General features: G+C 46.0%; 1 protein-coding gene across 2 annotated transcripts; it reads left to right on the forward strand.

Annotated features, from left to right (window-relative positions):
• The first annotated feature begins 4,032 nt into the window (after nucleotides 1–4,032).
• Nucleotides 4,033–10,291, forward strand: LOC133059690 (BOLA class I histocompatibility antigen, alpha chain BL3-7-like). 2 transcript variants are annotated; one of them, XM_061147142.1, is made up of 8 exons: nucleotides 4,143–4,299; nucleotides 4,615–4,884; nucleotides 5,086–5,361; nucleotides 6,640–6,915; nucleotides 7,032–7,136; nucleotides 7,569–7,601; nucleotides 7,743–7,790; nucleotides 7,954–10,291. In XM_061147142.1, exons 1-8 carry the CDS (start codon nucleotides 4,230–4,232, stop codon nucleotides 7,956–7,958), a joined length of 1,083 nt encoding a protein of 360 aa, XP_061003125.1. In that variant the 5' UTR covers nucleotides 4,143–4,229; the 3' UTR covers nucleotides 7,959–10,291. The 2 variants fall into 2 exon arrangements, with proteins under 2 accessions (XP_061003126.1, XP_061003125.1); XM_061147143.1 differs by lacking the exon at nucleotides 7,954–10,291 and having other exon boundaries at nucleotides 4,033–4,299; nucleotides 7,743–7,879.
• Nucleotides 10,292–15,403: the final 5,112 nt, after the last annotated feature.

A 15,403-nucleotide genomic window follows, 5' to 3' on the forward strand; every position in this document is an offset into this window, starting at 1 on the left:
GTTCATAGAGTGATTCTAGATTGGAAGGTGCCTGGACATGATAGGATTTGGACTCTACTTTCAGAGAAGAACAGGATACTGGTGGGAGAAGCTAGAACAGGAGCTTTAAAGTAGGGCCTTTAAGTACAGGGTGTCATAAGAAATAGTATGATATTGAATTCATTAAATTTGTACACTGTAAAGTTATGAATGATTGGAACAATTATTCATATTAAATGAAAGAGTCAAGTAAGATAAGGGAATCCAATTTTTTGGAAAGCTATATAAATCCAGATGAAATCATAGATATGTTGAGTGATAGTTTTCTATTTTCTAAAGTATTTTCTTGTTAATATAAACAGAAATGTGCCATAAACTGCTTTGCTTAGATAGACTAACTTCTCCCCAGCAGACCATAAAGCTGGGATGTAGATAAGTGAACTCAGCACCTTTCTACCCTCTCTCTGCAGTTCCCCTGAGGCAGAGACCTCCTCTCTAATCTCCCCTGTGGAACCAGCTCTTGACTCAGGGGCTCAATCAACACTCCCCAAAACACTACACTTGGCAAGTGGCCTCTCGTGTCCTAGTCAAGACAGTAACTTTCTCTAGAAGGCACCTCCAAAATACCAAAACTTACAGAATTTGGTTTGCTCTAACAGGATGACTGTGATGGTGGCAAGTTGGAATATGGGCTTCTTTTGCTGATTTGTCAAGGAGCCCTGCAGCACTCACATTGCCCCTAGAGGACAGTGTATTGCTGCTTATGACAAACACACTGCCCCATTCCCTTGATGTCCTCTCCAAATTAGCCTTAATCAGAGTTTTATAAACGTAGAGGATTTCTTTAAAGTACATCGATTTGCTTTTCTTCTTTAACCTCTCTTGGAAGCTATTGAAAGTCCACTACAGGTAACAAATATAAGATGTGCCCCTGACATAAGTTGTCTCTGTGACACACAGACATGTAAAACTATGTGTCCAGTCCCTCATCTGTGCCCACCTCTGTCCTGCCCTGTCTCTCTCTATCATCTATAAACATCTATCTGTGTAAAACAGCTTTTGACAGTCTGTGTAATGTACTAGAGATGTTTTTCAGTCATGTTGCCCCTGCTTTGTGATATGAGTCTTTGGGGACCAAGTGGTCTGCTCAGAAGACATACCATACCAGGGAATGTCCCTGGCACCTTAGGAGACCACGTGAAGGTAGGCAGTAGATCTCAGTGGAGTCAGGCAAAGGGGGAGGTCTGCTGAGCAGAGCCAAGGTCCGTACTGTCTCCTGTCCCCAGAGCACAAAGTCTGCCTTCCTGGGGAAACTTTGCAAAAATCCTGTATATTCTAAGAAACAACAGGGTGAGAATAATGAGCAATGGTTGTAATAATTGTGAGAGAGAGATGAGGTGATGATTCTAGTTATTGGTTTGTTCTCTGCCAGCAACAGCCTACACTATATTCCATTCTAACCAGTGCTCAGCCATGTGAGAGCATTGATTTTGAGTGTATGACAGGCCTCCAGCCCAGCACTGGGCAAAGCAGACATGCCAATACTGCTGAATGAACACATTTGGGATCAGGACCTGACAGATTTGAGAATGTATTTGAAATCGGGACTCTCCTGGAGCTGTCTTGACAGGAGGACATCATAAATCAGCTGCCACCTCTCCTGCCAGGTCTGGGACACTGGAGAGCCTTCCCATAGCACCCCTCAGCCAGGACTCACCTAGTTCCAGGTATTCCCCAGATCAAATCTCTCCATCTGCTTTAACTTCTCATGCTTACTTTGGCCTCCTTGATAGTCCTACTGTGTGTTGTCCACTCTAGGGATCTGGGGACACCTCTGATACCCTTAGTAAACTAACACCAGATCCTATGGAGCTAAAGCTTAAATACGGGATTTAATTGACAGGAAATAATTACATGGACAAGTAAAGTTCTATATGACTCTATCTTAATGCAGCTGCTTTCTTGAACAAGGAGTGGTAACCTGATGGCATAAAACAGGTGTGTGCTTTCTTTGAAGTGAGCAAGCTTGGTGGATGTCGCACTTTCTCTGATGATGCTCTAAAAGGCCTGATGCTCTGCAATAGGACAGAAGTAAAGTATGTCATGTTATAATGCACTATAGAATGGTATGATAATTCTAAAACCTTCTATTATTCACTTGTGCTAGAGTGTGAATAGTGGTCTGTTAAACTTCTCATGCTTAGATGAAATTCAGAAGATGGTGTTCTAATCTTAACATGTATCTTGCACAAATATTGTTAATGTTGCATTTCTTATTGCAAAAATGAGCTGCTTCCCTAAGGAAAATCAAAAGTTAATGGTCACATCTCAAAATGCTAATAAATAGTTCTTTTTCTCAAAAAACCAAAAGTATATAAAAAAAAAACAAACCAAAAGTATCTTCTATGATGACATGGGAAGTACATATCAAGAGCTTCTGCTACATTCCAAAGTCCTGTGACTCAAGGAAAATAATCTGTATGAGCTGAACTACCCTCTCTTGCATGGAGTACAATCTTCACTTGAAAGAGTGAATGGGGACTTCCCTGGTGTTCCAGTGGTTAAGACTTTGCCTTCCAATGCAGGGGGTGCAGGTTCAATCCCTGGTTAGGGAGCCAAGATCTCACATGCCTTGCAGCCGAAAAAACAAAACATAAAGCAGAAGCAATATTTTAACAAATTCAATAAAGACTTTAAAAAAATAAGAGTGAATGACACTGGAAGATTTATGTAACTTAGTGAAACAATGTATTACTTACAAAAAATCTTATATTCATATAATAGATTCAATATGGAAAAAAGCCTTAGGGATTTTGATGTAACAGAACAGTAAATAGACAGTGATAAAAGTTCAGGTCCACTTTGAAAATAACCTTTAAGAAACTACCAGTTGTGTAGTTTTAGATTTGTATCAAAGATGAACTTACATAATTACCTGAAAAGGTTATTAAAAATATTACTCCTACACACATGTGGTGGTGGTGTAGTCGCTAAGTCATGTCCAACTCTTGCAACCCCATGGACGGTAACCTGCCAGGCTTCTCTGATCACGGGATTCTTCAGGCGAATACTGGAGTGTGTTGCCATTTCCTTCTCCAACATATGTGTGGGCCTTTTTATTTTCATAGATTTCAATCAAAATAACAGATTCAACGTAGAAGCAAACCTGAAAATCCTGTGGTCTTCTAATGAGAAGGCAAGAAAGGGAATTGCAAAAATATAAAAAATGTAGAAAAATGTAGGTAGCGTATTAAAAAGCAGAGACATTACTTTGTCAACAAAGGTCTGTCTAGTCAAGGCTATGGTCTTTCCAGTAGTCATGTATGGATGTGAGAGCTGGACTATAAAGAAAGCTGAACGCGGAAGAATCGATGTTTTTTAACTGTGGTGTTGGAGAAGACTCTTGAGAGTCCTTGGACAGCAAGGAGATAAAACCAGTCAATCCTAAAAGAAATCAGTCCTTAATATTCATTGGAAGGACTGATGCTGAAGCGGAAACTCCGACAATTTGGCCACCTGATGCGAAGAGCTGACTCATTGGAAAAGACCCTGATGCTAGGAAAGATTGAAGGCGGGAGGAGCAGGAGATGCAGAGGATGAGATGGTTGGATGGCATCACCAACTGGATGGACATGAGTTTGAGCAAGGTCCGGGAGTTGTTGATGGACAGAGAGGCCTGGCGTGCTGCAGTCCACAGGGTCGCAAAGAGTTGGACACGACTGAGGACTGAACTGAACTGAAAAAGCTTCACTGTTCTCACTACCATGTTTGTTTTGGGAAATAACTTATTTTTCATATTAAATGCATGGGTTACTAATATTACTCTAAATAAGTTAATTAACGAATTCAAACTTTATAATCTCTACCATGGAAAATGTCGATTGGACATTTCAGTGTGGCAAGGAGCTCTCGGCGCCGTAGGAGGGGAGGCATCAGGGCAAAGTCCCAGGTGCCCACCGAGGGCGAGGCTCTGAGTCTCAGGGTCAAGGGCTGTGTCTGGGGCGGGGACGCTCGGTCTTCAGGTTTCTCGTCTCCTCGAGTTTCATTTCCTTTTCTTTCTTCTTTTTTGTTTTTTGAGTTTCATTTTCTTGTCTCAACGAGTGTCGGGCCCTCCTGCCTGGACACTCGTGACGCGGCCCCAGTTCTCATTCCCATTGGGTGTTCGATTTCTACCTGCCAGTATTCGTCTCCGCAGTTCCGGGTTCCAGTATCTGTCCACCCGCCGAGTCTCTTCCTCCCAGATCCCCGGAATGCGGGTCTTGGGTCCGAGAGCCCTCCTGCTGCTCTCGGGGGTCCTGGTCCTGACCGAGGCCCGGGCCGGTGAGTGCGGGGTCGGGAGGGAACGGCCTCTGCGGGGAGGGGCGAGGGGACCGCCCGAGGGTCGGGGGAGGGGCCAGGACCCCCAGGGAAGGAGTGACCCCCGCCGCCCCCGACCAGACCCGGGGCCTCCGCCAGGTCCCGTCCTGTCCCTCCCTTGCTTCCCGTCCCCTCTTCTTTCCCCACAAGTCCTGGTCCTTCTCCGACCTTTTCCGTCTCACGAGCTCCTCTCTCCCTCCCCTGCTCCCTGCCTGGTCACCTCGGACCCGGGACCTGAGCTGGGAGGAGGGTCCAGATCTCACCCCTCCCCGCCCCCAGGCTCCCACTCCCTGAGGTATTTCTACACCGCCGCGTCCCGGCCGGGCCTCGGGGAGCCCCGCTTCATCACCGTCGGCTACGTGGACGACACGCAGTTCGTGCGGTTCGACAGCGACGCCCCGGATCCAAGGATAGAACCGCGGGCGCCGTGGGTGGAGCAGGAGGGGCCCGAGTATTGGGATCAGGAGACTCAGAGAACCAGAGACACCGCACAGTTTTTCCGAATGAGCCTGAACACCCTGCGCGGCTACTACAACCAGAGCGAGGCCGGTGAGCGACGCGGGCCCGGGTCCAAGTCACGACCCCCATCCCCAGGGACGGCCCGGAGTAGCCCCGAGTCTCCGGGTCCTAGGGTCACCCCAACACTGCGGGACCCGCTCCGCCCCTCGATCCGGGAGGAGCTCGCGGGGGCTTGACCCAGTTTCATTTTCAGTTTGGATTTAATGACCGCGTGTGGTCGGGGCGGGTCAGAGTCTCACACCCTCCAGGAGATGTATGGCTGCGACGTGGGGCCGGACGGGCGCCTCCTCCGCGGGTATGACCAGTTCGCCTACGACGGCAGAGATTACATCTCCCTGAATGAGGACCTGCGCTCCTGGACCGCGGCGGAGACGGCGGCTCAGATCTCCAAGCACAATGCTGAGGCGGCCGGTGATGCGGCGCGTGTGAGGAACTATCTGGAGGGCAAGTGCGTGGAGTGGCTCCGCAGATACCTAAAGACAGGAAACGACACGTTGCTGCGCGCAGGTAAGAGGGGCGCAGGGCCTCCCTGATCTCCCCTCGGGCTGGAGCTGCCTGGCTTCCCACGAGGAGAAGAAAATGGAGTCTTTGTGGGAACAGCGCCGCAACGTCAGGAGAGGGAGGAATCCGCCCAGGTTTTCATATTCTGTACAAGACGGTGACTCTCCAGTGGCCCCACTGGTTATTTAGTAGCTCAGTCGTGTCTGACTCTTTGCGACCCCATAGACAGAAGCACGCCAGGCTTTCCTGTCCATCACTAACTCTGGGAGCTAAGCTCAAACTCATGTCCATTGTGTCTGGTGATGCCATCCAACACTTTCATTCTCTGTCATTCCCTTTTCCTCTTACCTTCAATCTTTCCCAGCCTCAGGGTCTTTTCCAATAAGTCGGCTCTTCACATCAGGTGGCCAAAGTATTGGAGTTTCAGCTTCAGCATCAGTCTTTCCAATGAATGTTCAGGGTTGATTTCATTTAGAATTGACTAGTTTGAACTCCTTGCTGTCCAAGGGACTCTCAAGGGTATTCTCCAACACCACAGATCAAAAGCATCAATTCTTCAGCACTCAGCCTTCTTTATGGTACAGTTGTCACATCCATACATGTCTACTAGAAAAAAACATAGCTTTGACAATATGAACCTTTGTCAGCAATGTGATGTCTCTGCTTTTTGATATACTGTCTAGGTTTGTCATAACTTTTCTTCCAAGGAGCAGATATCTTTTAATTTGGTGGCTGCAGTCACTGTCCACAGTGATTTTTGGAATCCAAGAAAATAAAGTCTGTCACTGTTTACATTGTTTCGCCGTCTATTTGCCATGAAGTGATGGGGCTGGATGTCATGATCTTAGTTCTCTGAAGACAATTAAGGAATCCAGCGTCTCTGACTAAGAAGAAGTAAACCATCCCTGAAAAAGTTGGTTTGACCCTGGCCACCGTCTTGTGAACCATGACTTTGTCTCTCAAGGCTTGTTCTCACCCTGATAACATCTTAGGAGCCCTGACTCCAGCTTTTCTAAGTCATTCAGCCTGCTCCCACGTCAGGACCATTACTCTGAATTCTGCCTCTTACACGGAGCCTCCTCCCTTAGCTGTCACCCTGACTCCAGAACTTTCCAAGGACTAGGAGCTGTTCCCAGACCCTGGAGTCCAGGCTGATGTCTGGTGTTTGTGCTTCTTCTTTTCAAACCCACTCTCCTGTTTATTCTCAGGATTGTCACCTGATGCTGCTTCCAGTGGCCCATGGGGGTAACACAAAATGTGAGTTTTCTGATTCTTCTTCCTCAGACCCTCCAAAGGCACATGTAAACCATCACCCCATCTCTGACCGTGAGGTCACCTTGAGGTGCTGGGCCCTGGGCTTCTATCCCGATGAGATCTCACTGACCTGGCAGCGTGATGGGGAGGACCAGACTCAGGACATGGAGCTTGTGGAGACCAGGCCTTCAGGGGATGGAACCTTCCAGAAGTGGGTGGCCCTAGTGGTGCCTTTTGGAGAGGAGCAGAGATACACGTGTCATGTGCAGCATGAGGGGCTTCAGGAACCCCTCACCCTGAGATGGGGTAAGGAGGGGGTAGGAATGGAGCTTCCTCTCAGATAAAGCAGGAACCCTTCTAGACACAATCAGCAAGGTCAGAACTGAAGCCTGAAGTCTGGGCCCCTTCCCTTTCTTCCACAGAACCTCCTCAGCCCTCCTTCCTCACCATGGGCATCATTGTTGGCCTGGTTCTCCTAATGTTTGCTGTGGTGACTGGAGCTGTGATTTGGAGGAAGAAGAGCTCAGGTAGAGAAAGGAGGGAGGGATCTGAGTTTTCTTGTCTCACTGGGTGGATTTCTGGCCCAGATGGAAGTTTGCCTGCCTCCTTTCTGGAAAGTACCCTCCACACACTTGTGGAATCTGAGCTGATGCTAAGACTGACCCTTTTGTAAAGTACATGTGAAAATGAAAGACAAATTTTTCATCTTCATAATTCCATTTGGGGGCCTGTTTCTCAGCATTTGAAGGTCAGGAGGGAATGTCCCTCCTGAGGGCAGACCTCCAGGAGGGCAGGTGGTCCAGTCCCCCCGTGTCTCCTTCTTTCATGTTCCTGAGCCTGTCCTGGATTTTTGGTTACAGTTCTGAGAAGTTCTTTGTCATCCAGGACTAGGGAGTTCCTCTAGGGTCTCATGACTCAGTCTGCTCCATGGTCTCTCATGTGATATTTTCTTCTCACAGGTGAAAAAGGACGGATCTACACCCAGGCTTCAAGTAAGTACAAAGTGGGTATGATTCCCGAGACCCTTGTGAGGGTGCAGAAGGGAGGCCATGGGGGGCTCACCCTCCTCAAAGTGCTTTCTCTAGTTTCTCTCCTGTGGGTTCTGACCACGTCCTGGTCTTGTTCCCCTCCAGGCTGTGACAGTGTCCTGGGCTTTGATGTGTCTCTCACGGTTCCTACAGGTGAGACCCTGGAGGGTCTAGATTGGGAGAGGGGTTGGAGCAGAGGGGACACACTGGGTGGCAGGGGTCTTTGAGTGGGACATGTGAGCGTGTGGGGGGCTGTGGAGAATGTCAGCCCTTACATGACCGACCTGAACTGGTTCCTGATTCTTTTCTCTCACAGTGTGAGACAGCTGCCTTGTGGGGACTGAGTGATGCTTCATCCCACTAGGTGACGTCAAATCCCCAGACCCCTCTTTCTGAAGCTGCATCTGAATGTGTCTGTGCTCCTATTAGCATAACATGAAGAGGTGGCGAGACTGCCGACCTCTTCCAATGCAAATTCCTGGATTTATAAAGCAATGCCTAATAGTCACAGCAGGTTGGAATATGTGACCTGTCAGCCTCTGATCTTTCCTGAAGAGAAAATATCGTTATGTGTAGAGTGCAGACTGGTTGGTGTGGGAGGGAGGGGTGATCAGCTCTTGTGGGGAAAGTACAGGCTGCATTGATGTGAGTGAATGCATGTTGTTCTGTAGCTGCAACGAGAGAGCAAGTGGCCTGAGTTCACTTTAATAAAGATAGAATACAGAGGCATGTACAGTGATCTTTCCTTAATCTGATATTTGTTGTGTGCCAGATAGATGATGCTCTATTTTTGCATCTGTGAAACCTCAGTAAACTAAAAACAGACACACTCTGTTGGCCTCGTGCCCTATGTTCTGGTGAGAGGGGGCAGAGTGAGCCTAATAAGTGAGGAAAGTGTCTGCCTAAGGATTGGCAAGTTCTTTGATGAAGGTGACCTAGAGTATGTGTGTGGGTACAGGGAAGGTGGCTGTTTTACTAGGGTGTCAGTGTAGGCCTCGTTGAGGAGATGATATCGGAGTAAAGATGTGAAGGACGTGAGAGAATGTCTACTAGGATGTCTGCGGGAAGTTCTCTCCAGGCAGAGGAGCCTCCAGTGCAAATGCAGGAGGGCAGGAGAGTGTATGTGATCAAGGAAGAGCCAGGAGGCAGGTGTGTGTGGAGGAACGAGGAATTGAGATGAGATCCAGTGTCTGGCCAGGTCATGTGGGCCTCCAGCATATTGGAAGGTGTCTGATGTCTGTGAAAGATGTGGACTCATAAGATGGTTTGAATAGAAGATGACCTGGTGTGACTGCTCGCTAGGAGCATCAGTCTTAACTGCTGTGCAGAATCAGAAGGTGAAGGGAGAGCGATCCAGTAGAGGAGCCTGTAGGATTAGTGCAGGGTCCAAGTGGGGATGCTGGTGCTCCCTGGACCCTCATTAAATCTAGACAGTCGGGAGTAGAGCCTGAGAATCTGCATTTGTAATAAGGTTGGTGCTGATGCTGCTGGTCTCCAGGTCACACTTTTAGTAGCAGGAACAAATGTAGACCAGGATTCCCACATGCTGTGTATCAGCCTCACACACAGAGGTTGTTAAATAAGCAATCCCTTGGTCTTGTCCTAATACTCTGAGAAGGTGGTTCTGGGGAGAGGCTGAACATTTTATAAGAAGCCCCACAAGCAATTCTGATGATCAGCCAATTTGGGAACCCCTGAGGTATATGAGAGCGAGTGGCCAGAGAGGGGACTTAAATGCACATTTAAAAGCGTATTTTTTCTTCAGAAAGAAAAGGGAATTTATATTGACAATTCATATTGTCAATTATGAGGTGTGATGTTGAGAAATAATGTAGTTCTTATTCCACCTGAAGACTTAGGCAGTGGTTCAGAGTTCAGTGTAATGAAATCCTTGCTCTCTGAAACTATTCTCCAGGTTGAGTTCTCCTCACTCATTCTTGGAGCTAACAATGGGATCCAAATTAAGTTAGACATACACTACTATATATATGTATGGCTCCATGGGAACAGGACCCACAGTGTCCACTCCAGGCCAGATCCCACAAAGGAACTTTCGCCCCCGCTGGGGCACAGTGTCACTGCTCACACAGTGAGCCCCTCGTGCTGGACGTGGACCCCACGCTGAGGACGGCTATCACTGAGGCTCCTGACAACTGGAGGTGGTGTGACTCCCACTCTCAACACCCTTGTCAGATGCATCCTGCATAGTTCCAGCTTCTCTCTGTCACAACGGCCTGAGTAGAGTCTGACATGTGGTCACCTGAGTGCTGGGACTGAAGCTTTATGCTGTGTCCTCTGGCAAGAGTATTAGGGAAAGTGGGTTTTCTTCTTTAATGGAGGAAGGTGGTCTCTGCCTCCTACCAAGACTCTTTCAGTGTGGAATTCTCCTAATCTAGAAATGCTCCTAGTGAGGGGGAGAGAGGGATGGACAAGAATGTCAAATTTCAATTGTTAGAGCAAAGATCTGGAACTGGAACTTGATCTGGTACAATGCAGGCTCTTGGGTTTGGCTGAAAGAACACGTGACTAATAAATGACATCCAGGGTAGAGATCTGCTTGCTTGCTTGTTTGTTTTGTTTTCATTGGAGTGTAATTGATTTACAATGCTGTGTCACTTTCTGCTGGACAATAAAGTGAATCAGCTGTAAATATATCTAGTCTTTTAGATTCTTTCCCCATATACGCCATTAGAGAGTGCTGAGTAAAGTTCCCTGTGCTATGCAGTATTCACAGCACTTTAAAGTGCTGCCCAGGTGGTGGAGGGAGATCCTAGGAGGATGGCTCTACTCCAGATGCTGAAGAATCCAGACCAGGTGGGAGCATGTCAGAAGGGTCCTGGATGACATTTCCAAAAAAGGAAAAACTGATGGAATATCCAAAGTATCCACACTTCTTGGAAGAGTCATGCAAACAGAGCAATCATTAGAGCTGAATTCATGAGAGCTTCATAGAACACAGTCAGGAAAAGCAAAGCCTCATCAAGAGGCTCTTTAGTTCTTCACTTTCTGCCATTAAAGTGCTATCATCTCCATATCTGAGGTTTTTGATATTTATTTCTCCTGGCAATCTTGATTCCAACTTCTGATTCATCCAGCCCTGCATTTTGCTTGATGTATTCTGCATATGAGTTAAATAAGCAGGGTGACAATGTACAGCCTTATTATACTCCTTTCCCAATTTTAAACCAGTCTGTAGTTCTGTGTCTGGTTCTAACTGTGCTTCTTGACCTGCATACGGGTTTTCAGTAGACAAGTAAGATGGTCTGGTATTCCCATCTCTTTAAGACTATTCCACAGTCTGTTGTGATCCACACAGTCAAAGGCTTTAACATAGTCAGTGAAGCAGAAGTAGATGTTTTTCTGGTATTCCCTTGCTTTCTCTGTGATCCAACAAATGCTGGCAATGTGCTCTCTGGTTCCTCTACCTTTTCCTTTTCTAAACCCAACTTGTACATCTGGAAGCTCTCAGTTCACATACTGCTGACGCCTAGCTTGAATTTTGAGCATGATTTTGCTAGCATGTGAAATGAGTACAATTGTACAGTAGTTTAAACATTCTTTGGCATTGCCCTTCTTAGGGATTGGAATGAAAACTGACCTTTTCCAGTCCTTTGGATCGCTTCACTTCCTCATATGTAGAAAAGCCTTAAGTCCTTTCACGGTGAGGTCAGCTCCTTGTGACTAGCAGAAAACCTTGGGAAGATAAGTACCTGATTGCACTGGATTCCCCCTTCACCAAAATCATATATACTGACCTCCCCTCCCTACCTCTTTGGAGCTGTTTCTTAGAGCTATCTGAGGTGCTGTCTCCCAGGCTGCAGTCCTCATTTTGCCCCAAATAAAAATTCACAAGTCTTAAGTTGAGCATTTTGTTAGTTGACTAGTGTATTAGTCATGGAAAAGAAAAAGCTGATTGAACTAAGTATGATCAATATATAAATAAAGTGGGAAACTGAAGGAATGGGAAGAGTGAAAGAAAGCAATGACTTAACTATTGCATTAGCCACTGTGTAATGGGACAGACAGTGGCTGTGACAGAAAAATCAAGCAGCAGTTCTAGTAAGGCACTGTGTTTAGAGATTTGGAAATAAAAGCCAAAAGAATCAGCTAAAAATTATTCAAAGTGGTCGCCAATGGGAAAGCAGAAGTTGAGAAGATTCAGGATTATAAAAAGAGTCTGTATCATGAGAAATCATGCACAGATATTTGACTTCTTAATTTACAGACAATTGTGCCTTTGATTAATCACATAAGAAAATGAATGAGGATGAAAGTTTATGCTTAATGAAAGCTGAGTACAACAAATGACACTTGGGAGTTTACTAAAATGCAAGAATACTCTAATGGAAACTTGCATGCACAACTGCGTGAAAGATGTTAACTGTGAATAAAACCATGAAAGAATATATCATCCCATTCGGATAAACAGATATGGACTGAGTTCTCTAGTCCCATTACCTTACTGTGCATCATGTGCATTGTGTGCACCAGGCAGGGAGGGAACAGGACCTGACCTGGGAGAACCCTTTGTCTCCCTCTTGCTTCTAGTCCCGTCCTGCTGCAGAAAGTGCTCCTGTCATCTGTCTCGGGTCTGTGGGAGGTGCCCCTTAGAACACACTGCCACAAATGCTTTACCTGGATGGGGCTAAGGTGGTCCTGACCAAGAAGAGCACCGCTTACCTGTGTGCCCCCAGATCAGAAGTCAGGAACGACTGAGAGTCCGATGGAGAAGTCTCACCTCCCGTCTGCCCTGTGGAAATCAGCCTGAGCTCATGGAGGGAGATGCCACTGTTTGATTGATGCCTCCATGTTCTGGGCTCCTTTACTCTCTCGGTTCAGGACACTCATCCCCAACAGTCACAGCTCCCTAGAAGCAGACTGACCCCTGGTCCTCCTAATCAGAAGCCCCCACGCCCTGTCCTGTCCCCTCCCCCGACATCGCCCTTCAGCTCAGCTTCATCACAATAGGGTGACAGCTGCTCAGGGGAGATTCCCCCCAGGGTCAGCCACTGAGCACTGGCCCCAGGTGTCCCACTGCGTTATCCCCCAGCCCTTTATGCTGATCCTGTCAGACAATGGGAGCTGGGGGGAGAGAGAGGTCGGGAATTATTAGAGCCTCCCCAAGGCTGAAATAAAACTCTCCTTTTCCCCAGAATCATACACACTGTCCCTTCCCAGCATGGGAAACAAAATGCAATCCAGATGTGTATATCTAAAGAGCAGTTAAAACTTTTAATATGAAATTATACAGATGTTGCAGGCATGAAGTAACATATATGCATATTTGACTGTGACAAGGGTGAAGGGAACCTTAGATTTCCAGAAATCTGCTAGTAGTCATCTGAAGAGAAGCCATAATAAGGAAACTGGCAGATAAAGCTTATTGGTAATAATTTATTGTCCATGTGCTCTATTATAAAAAGCAAAAGTAATATTAGTTACTAGTGTGGTGCAGCTGCAACCACCTCAAATATATTAATGCTTTTAATCATCCCAATCACGACTGCAAAGAAACACTAGTTTTTTCATTTCATAGATGAGGAAATGGAGACCTCAAGAAGGAATGTGTTATATTTTACATCAACTAACTTCAATAATAATAATAATAATAAATACATCTATATGGAATCTAGAAAAATGGTACTGATGAACCTATTTACAGAGCAGGAATAGAGATGCAGATGTGGAGAATGGCCTTGTGGACACAGTGAAGAAAGGCGAGGGTGGGACGAATTGAGAGAGTAGCATTAAAACATATCCATTACCATGTGTAAAATAAAAGCTAGTGGGAAGTTTTGGCATAACATAGGAAGCTCAGCCTGGTGCTCAGCGACCTAGAAGGGTGGGATGGGGAAGGTGGAGGGAAAGACCAGAGGGAGGAGATACATGTATACTTATGGCTGATTCACACTGCTGTGTGGCAGAAACCAATACAACATTGTAATGCAAGTATTCTCCAATTAAAAATAAAATATAAAATAAAAATAATTTTAAAATAATAAGATAAATAACAGAACACACATAAAAGAAAAAGTGCTATTAATCCCAGAACTCGGAACTGAATTCAGGCCTCCTGGCTGCAAATTCTAAGCTTCCCCTGTTAGATTGATGGAACCAGGATCTGACATGAGGACTGAAATTCTGGGTGTGTGAGGCCATTATTATCAGTTAGCTCCATCTGGAATTGATCCAGGTCTTGTAGGCTAATAGGCTCTGGGGAAAAGGAAAAACCAATCAATAACTGACCAGCTGGTTGCAGAATATTGTTTTTTATTCCCTCAGAGATTCTCTTTCAGTTGCTCCAACGTCAGATTTGACCATCCTCTGAGGGAAGACACATCCGTTCTTCTTTGCCTCCTTTTCCCCAGCTCCTCCTGGACTCCTCCTCTGATTCCATGAACATCATCACCTGTCCCTGCTGCCACCACCATCCACAACAGGGACAGAAGTCGGCAGGAAGAAAGGAAAAGATACAGGAGTGAAAACTCTAGGTACTCGTGCCTTCAATGCAGACCCATCTCCTAATTGGTTTCCCCTTTCAGTTTAGTTCAATCTCTCAGTCGTCTTTGATTCTTTGTGACCCCATGGACTGCAGCATGCCAGGCTTCCCTGTCCATCACCAACTCCCAGAGCTTGCTCAAACTCATGTCCATCAAGTTGATGATGCTATCCAACCAAGTCATCCTCTGTTGTCCCCTTCTCCTCCTGCCTTCAATCTTTCTCAGCATCAGGGTCTTTTCCAATGAGTCAGTTCTTTGCACCAGATGGCCAAAGTACTGGAGCTTAAGCTTCAGCATCAGTCCTTCCAATGAATATTCAGGACTGATTTACCTTACGATTGACTGCTTTGATCTCCTTGCAGTCAAAGGGACTCTTAAGAGTCTTCTACAACACCACAGTTTAAGAGTATCAATTCTTCAGCACTCAGCTTTCTTTATAGTCTAACTCTCAGACCCATAGATGACTACTGGAAGAACCATAGCTTTGACTAGAGGGACCTCGGTCGGCAAAGTAATGTCTCTGCTTTTAATATGCTGTCTAGGTTGGTGATAGCTTTTTTTCCAAGGAGCAATTAATTTCATGGCTGCAGTCACCGTCTGCAGTGATTTTGGAGCCCCAAAAAGTAAAGCCTGTCACTGTTTCCATTGTTTCCCCATCTATTTGCCATGATGAAACCGGATGCCATGATCTTAGTTTTTTAGAATGTTGAGTTTTAAGCCAACTTTTTCACTGTCCTCTTTCACTTTCATCAAGAGGCTCTTTCATTCCTCTTTGCTTTCTGTGATAAGGGTGGTGTCATCTGCATATCTGAGGTTATTGATATTTCTCCCAGCAATCTTGATTCCAGCTTGTGCTTCATTCAGCTTGGGATTTTGCCTAATGTACTCTGCATATTAGCTAAATAAGCAGGATGACAATATATGGTTTTGAAGTACTCCTTTCCCAGTTTGAAACCCGTCTCTTTTTCCATGTCTGGTTCTAACTGTTGCTTCTTGACCTGCATACAGATTTCTCAGGAGGCAGGTAAGGTCGTCTGGTATTCCCATCTCTTGAAGAATTTTCCACAGTTTGTTGTGATCCATAGTAAAAAACGTTGGTGTAATCAATAAAACAGAAGTAGATGTTTTTCTAGAATTCTCTTTCTTTTTCTATGATCCAATGGATGTTGGCAGTTGGATCTCTGGTTCCTCTTCCTTTTCTAAATACAGCCTGAACATTTAGAAATCCATGGTTCACAAACTGTTGAAGCCTGGCTTGGAGAATTT

This window comes from Dama dama, chromosome 7 (genome assembly GCF_033118175.1).
Source record: "Dama dama isolate Ldn47 chromosome 7, ASM3311817v1, whole genome shotgun sequence".
Lineage (NCBI taxonomy): Eukaryota > Metazoa > Chordata > Mammalia > Artiodactyla > Cervidae > Dama > Dama dama.

Coding starts and splice junctions, on each gene's coding strand:
- LOC133059690 (XM_061147143.1), top strand. CDS start 4,230: ATGCGGGTCTTGGGTCCGAGAGCCCTCCTGCTGCTCTCGGGGGTCCTG. Junction 4,885..5,085: donor CTACAACCAGAGCGAGGCCG/GTGAGCGACGCG, acceptor GGGGCGGGTCAG/AGTCTCACACCCTCCAGGAG. Junction 7,602..7,742: donor GATCTACACCCAGGCTTCAA/GTAAGTACAAAG, acceptor GTTCCCCTCCAG/GCTGTGACAGTGTCCTGGGC.